Source organism: Dermacentor variabilis, chromosome 3 (assembly GCF_050947875.1).
Source record: "Dermacentor variabilis isolate Ectoservices chromosome 3, ASM5094787v1, whole genome shotgun sequence".
Taxonomy (NCBI): Eukaryota; Metazoa; Arthropoda; class Arachnida; order Ixodida; family Ixodidae; genus Dermacentor; species Dermacentor variabilis.
Window position 1 is genome coordinate 62,749,581 of NC_134570.1, and position 10,526 is coordinate 62,760,106.

The 10,526-nt window shown below is 48.4% G+C and overlaps 1 protein-coding gene across 1 annotated transcript; it reads right to left on the reverse strand.

Moving 5' to 3' along the window:
* Nucleotides 1–1,391: 1,391 nt before the first annotated feature.
* Nucleotides 1,392–10,122, reverse strand: LOC142574547 (protein D3-like). Its single transcript, XM_075683602.1, has 3 exons — nucleotides 9,820–10,122; nucleotides 9,127–9,306; nucleotides 1,392–1,631 (listed from the first exon to the last, which is right to left on the reverse strand). The coding sequence occupies exons 1-3, from the start codon at nucleotides 10,120–10,122 to the stop codon at nucleotides 1,392–1,394; spliced, it is 723 nt and encodes a 240-aa protein (XP_075539717.1).
* Between the last annotated feature and the right edge of the window lie 404 nt (nucleotides 10,123–10,526).

A 10,526-nucleotide genomic window follows, 5' to 3' on the forward strand; every position in this document is an offset into this window, starting at 1 on the left:
GTGGTAGTGAACTAAGTCTTCGCAGCAACGGGATCACAGGCAAATATAAAATTTTGCTACCGGGTGTGAGCCAGAATTATTCTATGCTTTAGCACAAGTCCCGGGCCGCAACTTTACACATAAGTGGCAAATTACAGAATTCCTACCGTGATGCCTAACATGAAGGTAGGATTCATGCCAAGTATCTTGCTTCGGAAGCTTCTTTGCGATTAGGCTCAGTCCTCCAGTTGATATAACATCGTAAGTTTCTTCGCCGGCCCCTCTCTTCCTTCTTATTACTAGACTAACCACTCAGTGAGAGAAACAAGTATAGCTTCTTATTCTGTGCCATCTGCACGAATCAGCGCAGCAGCTCCCAGATATTGACTGAAATACTTAGCGACAATTCTTGTGGGGACGCAGACACACGGAACAGGTGAGGACGATCGCGGTCGTGGTGTGGCCTACATGATAGACCAAGTAGCTCAGCAGTCAGCCCTCTAGATAGTACGATGCTCCAAGCGAAGGCGCGTCGAGGGGATGCTTTCAGCGTGTCGTTTGTAGGCTAGATCTTCTGTCGCTAGCAGACGATCAGCATGAAAAACGAGACAGACTTGAATGAACTTGCTTTGCTTCGCTGAAGAAAGTGAAATTCTAGTTATAGAAAAACAAGTGACCCCGTGAACTAGAGGAGCAGAGAAGGGGGTGGCGGAACGCGGTAGGAGAGAGAGCAGAACTTTATTCGGCTCGAATTGACATTGGCCGGCAGAGCAGGGTACCCGCCGTCCTGGGCCTCTCTGATGACTCGCGGAATCCTGGCGTTATGCAAGGCCAAGTTGTCACAGTCAACACTCGCTAATGGTAACAACGCAGCGAGGGATGGTACAACATCGTAGTGATTCGAGCTGGTGCACCTATAGCGTTACAAAGGTCAGGTTAACAACAAGTAAAACTCTTGCTTGGGCTAGTTGGTTCATGCTTGAATGAGTAAAGGCAAGGCGCAAAAGACCAGGACTGAAGGAGGACACATACGACAGGGCCTACGTAAGGCAGGCTTGCAGCGGAAATTAACTTAGTTGTGAGTGACGTCGGTCCTTTCGTTTGTGTCCTTCCTCAGTCCTGGTCTTTTGCGCCTTGCCTTTACTCATGTTAACAAGGTGTCACTGACAGCGTGATGCGCGAACTCGATGGTGTTTTACTTTCCGTTGTAGCATGTGACTTATGCACATAATCCTTTCGCTAACAAGTTTCACTGAGCAAAGGCTTATCGTCGATACTAATGCCGCACCACGCACTGTGTAATTAATTAAGACGCAATAACTTTATCTTCTGCTCGCGGCCGCTTCTCCACCGCAACTATTTATAAGTTAAGACGCAATCACGATTGGACGGTTGCTGCTACCAGCGCCGGTTCACAGCAAGTTCCTGTACTCAGTTTCGATGCGGAAGAAGTTGAAGGCCACGATGCGGCGGATGTTGTTGTCGGCCATGAAGGCCGCCACATTGAAGGCGGCGCGCATCGGTATGAAGATGAAGTTTCCCTGCTGGAAGTAGTTCGGCTGCTCGAACTGGATGAACACAAACCGATGCGAACCGGTACTCGTCGCCGGCGTCGGTGGACTGTACGTCGCCAGCACTTTGCCGGCGTCCAGCTGCGGATGACAGAAAAAAAAGAAGAAAAGAATGGGAAAGCAAAAAAAATCGGCAAACTTCAGTGGTTCATCCGGCTTTGAACTCGTTTACTGCAGGCGCTGGAAGCTATTGCGGAAGCCGGAAACACGTCATGACCGCCATGTCTTGAATCTGTCGCCGACGTGCTTGCGCAGACGCCACCATGCGCTCGTGGATACTGTACGGCGCGCCCGATCCGGCAGAAATGGTCAAGAGCAATTACCGCGTGATAGCGACGGCTCAGTAAGTTCGGATTCCAAATGAATGCGCGCTGTCTCAAAGGCCCCAGTTTGATTTCTAGTGGTGCCGTGCAAAGTTTCGTTATCGCTGGTAAGGGTAAAGTTGAATGTAAGGTCGTGACCTGACAATGAAACGACGACGGCGGGGTAACAAAGAGGAAAGTACGCACTATCAGACATGCGCAGGAAACGCAGTTCGGAGCTTTTACGAGCGGCGTCACATTGAAAGAAATGATTGCCTCTGCAAAATAAAACAAAAGAAGGCATGTGTTATCAGCTACAACGTGAAGCTGGTAATTCTCCGTCGTGAACACCGGTATAGATAAATCTGCCATGCCGTCGACACGTTGCAGTGAGCACGTTGCTTCTGCGACTCTTGATGGGTTATTTGTGAAGCAATACCATCTTTCATAATTCGCAATAGACGTTACTTCGTCTAAAACGGTAGGGCTATTGCGATAGCCATACTGCTGATAAACTTAGATGGTGCCACATGCCCAGCTGCTGGTCTTAGCCGCTGTCTCAGTTTTATGGGACACGGCTGTGGTTTAACACGCTTTCAACATTTGTCAGCGCTTCTAACGGAGTCGCGTGCGAAAGCAGTGGAAAGGGCGCACGGAACTAAGAAAGTTGTCTGTGTCACGCTTTGTAGCAGTGACCGATATAAGATGCCTAAAGACCGTGGTTAGGCCGAGTATTATACTACTGTAGAGGGTGTGAAACATCCCAAGCGAGCTTTTCTGGGAAGTTTTCGAGAAGTTCGGGAGCCTTGTCACTTTCAAACATATGCGGATTGACCGAGTTAATTTCTTGCGAGGAGTTAATCCCATGGTGACGGTTCTTCGTTCCCCTAGTATTCTGAACGCAAGTTGTAAAGCAGCTATGAAAGCGCCATGACAGCGTCTTGATCAACTGATGTAGCCCACGTACAACGGAATTTAATGGTTTAGAATTTCAGAAGCCCATTTTATTAATGCTATTAGCATTGTTAGGATACTTCATGCACATCCCGATGTCTATCTATCTGTCTGCCTTTCTGTCTATGACCGTCTACAACCGGTTACCCGCCATCTTGGGTCGCTGGATAGTTTGGGGTGTAATGAATGGAGCATCGGGCAGCTGGGCTGTGGGAACCAGGTTTGAAACCAACCGTCGGACCAACTTAGGTACCTGGTTATGTGCCGTGGGGTAAGCGCCACTAATCATTGACAAAAGATACTTTTTCTTTAATTTGACCAGTGGGTGGGCGGAATCGAATCTTGGTCGTATGTATTCATAGAAGCTTGCCTGAATATATGTTCCCACACGCGCTACGCAGGAACTTCACGGCGGCGGCGTTAGATGGAGCAGCGTGTCCAAACGAAAGCGCGAGAAAGGAGCCTGGCTATACACACGCAGCTCATGCTTTTCGTGTTTCGGCGGTGAAAATACGGCGTGTAGCTATATTGCTTCAACGTTAATCGCATAACTGTCGGCATTTATCGTAGGACGGGTGCTGCATGAACGCTTTATGACGGCCGCTTTTTGCGTATGCCGCACATATTGCGATATGGGTCGGCATTTATGCAGCAGTCCTTGTGCTTGCGAAGATGCTGCAGCCGATGGTGCATGACACCGAAAATATGGAAGGGGACTAGCCAGGGCCAAACAAACTTTGTGAATTGTGCCCGGTAATTACATGTGCGGCGAACTCGTCCGCATTCCGCAAGAAATAAACGTGTTCGCTTATCTCCAAGCTGTTTTGTCTCCTAGAAGCGTCGTATTGTCCTCATCATGGCAGCATTATTGCGTAACACTGACACGAGGGTTAAATATGGTGTCGGAATATGTAAGCACGCGCGCGTAAAGTAATTTAGACGCTCACTCGCAACCAAGCACATAAATGAGTGAATAAATGAGCTGTACTTGTAAGCGCCGCTGTTTCGGCAGTGTTTGTGTTCATGTTCCAAGATAGGAGACATTACGGCTAAGCCGACTTACAGCGTAATTTAAGCTTGTGTGAAAAAGCTCGCCTTTGTAAATGCCCAGGGCCCTTTAATATGATTACGCGACGTACACAACGCCACGTCATTCTTAACGATATGCGACCAGATGTAAGCGATAAACGCGCTCATATCAATTTTTCATGTCTTGGTTAGCTTCACCCCGTTTAGTTAGTAAGGTGCACATGCCCTCTGCTGTGAAGCATTGCGGCAATAAATTAATTTACATTCTGGAGTTTTGATGGCGAAGCTACCATCTCATCATGAGGCACGTCGTAGTGGGGGATTCCGAGTTAATTAAACTGGGGTTCTTTAACGTGCACCCAATAAACGGTACACGGGCGATTTTGCATTTCGCTCCGATTGAAATGCGGCCGCCGTGGCCTGTATTTGATCATGTGACCTCGGGCTTAGCATCGCAACGCCTTAGCCATTAAGCAACCACGGCGGGGGATTGTGGAACTGAAGTGGAGACTGTACGAAGTGCGTCGCGATGGCGCTATACTAGCTGAAAGGCGCACAAAATTCATTGCTGTGAAATTCACAGCCGGCGTTCCCCAAGACAGCGATGACATCCTTCGCGTATTTGCGAAAGTTTTCAATCGTGACATTTCGCGCATTTGTATACTGCACTGGGCTCCCTCCAACAGACCCCCGTCTCCCTTCCCGAACACCCCCCCCCCCCCCCTATTTTTTTCGCACGGTGTTAAGGTTGCAGTTTTCTTTAATTGCGCGTTATGTAACGCGATACTTCGTGGGCAATATGTGAAACGTTTACTGTCACAGGTAAGCACGTTCTCTTGAAGAAGGATTAGGAAGCTGTCACCTTTGCCTTCTCGCGCACAGAACTTTAGAGCATAAAAGCTAAGGCGAAGCCTTGAAGGGCTCTTCCTCTGGCACCTCCTAATGCGATTACGTCGAATTGGCTCTCAGGAGCTGCTAAAAGTGCATTCAAGAGATCGACAATTCCATTTCGCCTTCTCGCGTGCCATAGGAGTCTGCGCTGCTGAGCTTATGCCAGATTAAATCGCATCGAGGGGCAGGAACCCCAGATGCGATTTGAACGCCCAGTGAACTCCCGTCATCGCAGACTTATTAAGCTTCTTTTCTTTTTTTCGAGGCGTAACGTGATAACGGGTGTCAGAAGCGGGAGAAGTCATTAACGATTATCAGTGGCTCCTTGAAAGCAGTGGGAGGGTCGCTGCATATCGTTATTTGCCATATTACCACGAGACACAGAGACCAGAGAATTCGTAGCGCTTGCTTCGAGCAATGTCACGAGCTAGTTAAGGAACTCGGGAATGTGTCAGGAAGCAGCATTTAACAAAATTAAGTATTACCCGGCGCCTTGACAGAGTTACGCACGTCAATGCACCCGTACTTGATACTATGTAATTGAACTTCAAGTACCTATTAGCTTGTTCATAAAAAAAAAAAAGCAAACTGCTCTGAAAGACGAAATCATCGCGAATTGTCCGAACGTGTCACCCATAATGTCGGTATGACAAATGTTTCGAGACGAGCGCTCATAAAGGACCACTGAGCCACGAAATGAAATTTGCGCTTCGGGAGATTTATTAGCTCGTCTGGCTGTATTGGGACAGCCACTGTTACACAAGGTGGTTCGCTGCACGGCATATATTTGCTGCACGGCATTTGCCTAAGCAGTCCGAATATTGATTTTGGTCGGACCAACGCGCAGGGGGCGCTGTACTCCTTATAAATGGGAACAAAGAAACTTGTTTTTCATTTTGTTTTTCTGCACTCGGTTCTATTGCGTCACCTGCGCTCAAACGGGAGATCGGTGGGATGGACCGATTGTAAATCGCGCTGTTTTTTTAAGCATCGGTGGATCACGCATGAGCTTAGAAATGCAGCCGTACAACCCGTAGCCGTTTTGCACTTCGTTCTTCTTTCTTTTCTTGCGGGTGGCAGTTTTTTACCGCATTATCACAGTTTTCGAGTTATCGTTCGGCTTGACAGGCACGTGTACGCTGTATCCCAGAATTGACGAAAGTTTTCGCCAATTCTATAAAGAAAGAGAACAATCAGATGGCGCGTACTCAGAGCCTTATGTTTAACATTCTGGTACCCAACGACCAGCGGTATATATATATATATATATATATATATATATATATATATATATATATATATATATATATATATATATCACATGTCCTGTATGTAAGGTTACCGGTATTTCTGGGCACAAGTTCGCCCAACAGTTAATTTCTTAACTCTTTTGAGACAGAGGAAGGGGGGGGGGGAGTGTCGACGTCTGAATCTTTGCTGTGTTCACAATAGGACACTCAGCAGAATGAACGCAGGCGTCCAGCGCAAATAAAAGCGCATATACTGGTGCTCTTCTGCAGCTGCACATTTTTTTTTTCCCATACGGAGCGCATGAAAAATGCGGACAGAAAGAGAGACGGGAACACATGCAGAGCTGACTTTACACGGATCTTAATTTACCGACGTAAACCTCGAAGATATATACAGTTAGCCTATATGCGCCTTTGTCAGGCACGCGTGGGTAAACAGATTCACTGTCACGTTCCTTCTCTTATAGCGCGATTGACGGTTTAGACGCGCAAAGTTCATCGAGCAGCTGTAAGCTCCGCTCCAATTATACAGCTACTTACGATTCTTCCGAACTGTTACTATAGTCTATAAAGCTGGTTAACAGCCACACCATCGGCAACGAAGGTCAAGAAAGCCATTCGTTTTTCTTGTCAACGTTGTTATGACGCCCTCTGAGTCGATCGTTTACGCCTCTACACCTGTCTGACCCACATAGGCCCAACCACATGGAAAAGGTACGCGATTATTGGCATGATCTGCTCCGCCAACAAACTTTTTGTGTGGGGGGGCTTTTTCATAACTGCGATTGGCGGGAACAGAGGGCCCAGTGAGGCAGGCGGAATAGCCGCTGCAGCTTACTCGGCGCAGAGCTTACTGGATGCACTCTAACCTTCACGTTAAAGTGCATAGTATTTTAGTCTCTCCTTTTTCTTTCTTTTTTTTTTTTGAAGTGGTGTCAGACGTCGTGAATGCACACTTTTCGTGCACTACGTAGTTGAAGTTAAGATGTACCAACTCGCCCGAACCGCCGCACTTGTGAAACTTGTACTAAACCTAAAAAAAAGAACAAACACTAAAAAGGGGAAATAAAAGGGAGAGAGGCCACAAAGTGGGGAGGAAAAAAAAAGTGGGGGGAGCAATTCCACAAGCAGTGTCTTTTACTTTTGCATGCGGGAACACTTGCCGCATTACGCGAAACAAAGTAAACACTTTGTCGTCTCAGACCTCGCGTGTGCGAGGGGATATGTAGACTTGACAAACATTTGCACTCTTCCTTAGTCGCGCCGTATCGGAGATAATTGGTGCAGTAATGCGGGATTTGCTGCCGCAACAGGGAGCACCTTAACGACGCTCTCAACGTTCCACATTAGTCTTCCTATCTCGTATTGCATTGGAGGAAGGAAAGAAAGAAAGCGTCCGAGGGCGAGGGTGGCGTTTCGCGTGCTATGTCGAGTAGAGGGCACTGTACATGTCGAGCAGAGCTGTTATTATGAACACCACGACAGACACAGTTGCCGTCGCTGGCAAAGACGCACATTTGCTTGTTTTCGCTTATTAGCTGGGAGTCGCACTTTAGTCCAGTACAGCGGTGGGGAAGAAAGAGCGAGCTGACTGCGGTGTCATCTTGAGACTTGTTAATCTCGCTGGCAGGCAGGTCTCTTGCTTCCTTCACCATCGGTCAGCCGTGAAGCAATCTATATATAGCCGAGTTCAATCAATACCATTATTATTATTATTATTATTATTATTATTATTATTATTATTATTATTATTATTATTATTATTATTATTATTATTATTATTATTATTTACAATCACCGTTTTTATACTACAGTTTGCTTTTTGGGTTTCAATCAAAGTCCTTACCCTCCCTTCTCCGTCTTTCTCATTTACTCTGTTTGAGCCAGGAAGGAAAAAAGAAAGTAAAATTAAGGGTACAAAAAGGAGGCGTTCGTACGGCCTTACACAACCTGCCGCCCATCGCGAGAATGAGGAAGTGCTCGCGTGATTGACTACGCAGAATAACCCAACCACACACCACACGCGGAGACGTGAATATATAGGTCGATCACTTGCAAAGCGCGGGTAATCCGTGCTATCGGATGCGCAAGAACTATCCCCGCGAAGGTGTACTACAATAGTGAGAAAGTGTTCGTCCTGCCCACATTTTCCGCCATGTTTCTTTAATAGTTTTCAATCTGGTTAGCAAACTGTATGGTTTAGGTTTGCTGCATACCTTAAGGTTTGTGCTAACTTTTTTGCCTCCACCGTTAACTGAAAGATTTAGTACCACGTCCACGACGCTGCGTGTGCGGCGTCAAAAGCGCTTCGAAGAACGCGGTGTCGCATATCGCGACACTGTATTCAACCCACGCGAGTTCTCGCGCGTGCCCGTACACCTGCGGCATCTCAAGAATACATAAATGCGGGTAGTGACTTCCTACAGTCAAGTCAAACCAAAGCCATTCCACGAGTGCTATTCCGGACGAGGTTGAGTTCCGCCATGTTGTCGAAATCGGCCATCTTGTCGGTTTGAGCCTATCAGGGAGACCGAAACTGCCCCGAACGCCAATCAGAGCTAACAACAAGGCGAATTGGAGAGTGTAGTGGTATTCCATAGCGTCTAAAATAAAATCCTAGAAGTGCCTTCACGTGCAAAATGTGATTAGATAAGAAATGATTAGATTAGATTAGAAAAGAGAAACAGTGCTACCGGAGAGGAGGAAACCAGTAGGAGCACACAAACACGGCACCGTGTCTGTGTGCCTGTTTCGTCCCGTCTGGTATACAACGCTGTTTTATAATCAAGAACCGACTAGGCCTACATGTAGTACAAGCTCGAAAAGGAGTCTCGCACTGGTCCCGACCGAGACGAGAGACACGAGAGAGGCCACGCGAGAGACCGTATATACGTACTACGCTTGCGGAAATCTGTCACGCGCGTGCGTACACATCAGCAGCGCTACCGGAACGGAACGTTAACGCGTGCGCGCCAGTCGCGTATGCGCATAACTTTTCCTGTTGGTAGCGCTCTGCGCATGCGTATACTGCGTCAAACCTATAGCGACTCGCATGTGTGCGATGCGCCACTTCGTGCGCAACGTGCGTCTGCGGTGCCAAAAAAACGAAAGCAGCAATTTCGACGAAAGCGACAAATAACGGTCACTTACCCGTTGTGCCGGTATGTTGACGACGAGCCAGTGCAGCCAGGCGCGGTGCTTAGGTGCGTGCGCCGACGGAGCGTCCACGTCGACCATGCAGAGCGCGTAGAAGTAGCCGCTCCGTCCTCGGAGCACGACATCGGGAGGCTCGGCCACGCTCGTCGGCTCCAGCTCGTTGCCCATGTCCACCTGCGACCAGAGTCGGCGGTCAGTGTGAACCGACGCGGAAGCTCACACAGTCGTGTGACGGTGTCAGTGCGTCACAAAATAAATGCACAAATGGGTCGCTTGTATGTATGTATGTATGTATGTATGTATGTATGTATGTATGTATGTATGTATGTATGTATGTATGTATGTATGTATGTATGTATGTATGTACATACATGGGGGTGGGGGCTTGGGTGCGTACGCAGATAACAACAAATAAGCTCATTTGAAAATTGTCAAATAATCTGTATCCAGCAGTACACGCCGTCGCTATTCACATAGCTCACCGTTATCTTGGATAGGTTCGTTTTCACACTCAACGAATTCTTAAAAGCAAAAGGGAAGCTTCTTCGCGGCACAGCCCTGGTAGAAGCACCGTGACCACTTCAATCGAACAGCGGCGCCGTTCGTGCTTTTCGCTCCCTTTCGGCTCCTACAGCATTCGCGTACTCGCAAACTGATATCTCACCCAGGCGTAGACCGCAACCTCACCTTCGCGTTTCCAATGTAGGTGACAGCGAGCGAATCGTTGGGCAGGTAGCCAATCAGGTCCGGTATGATGCGCATGGCCTTGGCCTTGTCGACCGCGGTCAGGGCGCGCTCTCTCTGAGAGCCCACCACGCCGTCGAGCACGTCCTCGTCCGCATCAGCGCCGCCACCACCGTTGGCTTCAGGCGGCGCCGTGACGCCGATGGCTCCTTGAGCTACGGTCGGTGGTGCCATTGCCAGTGGCGTCAACAGCAGCAGCTTCGCTACCAGCGCTGCGGCCCCGATCGCCCGCAGTGCCGCACACATTGGGGAATCCAACGAAGGCGCCTGGAAGCTTGTTCTCGTTCTTCGTCTTCTTCTTCTTTCTCTCACAGCTGAGCACGAAGTCTGGAGTGTGTCTGCTGATCGCGGCGGCCGCGTACGGCGAGATGCAAGAGGGCTCACGTACCAAGCATTCAGTACGCGTTGCGAAAACACAGCTAATTGCGAAAATTACTCCGGAGCCCTGGGCTCAGTGTCTCTCGAACTGCTGCGTTCCTTTGAAACGTTAAACTGCAATGGTCAAGCAACAGATGTGTAGCTATATATTTTTTAAATGAACCTTTCTCTGCCACCCAGCCCTTTTCAAAAGCTCACTGCTATCTTGCGCGATTGACCGGTCTCGGGCATAGTGCAAATCAGTACCGGATATAGCGCAAAGCGAGGCGACG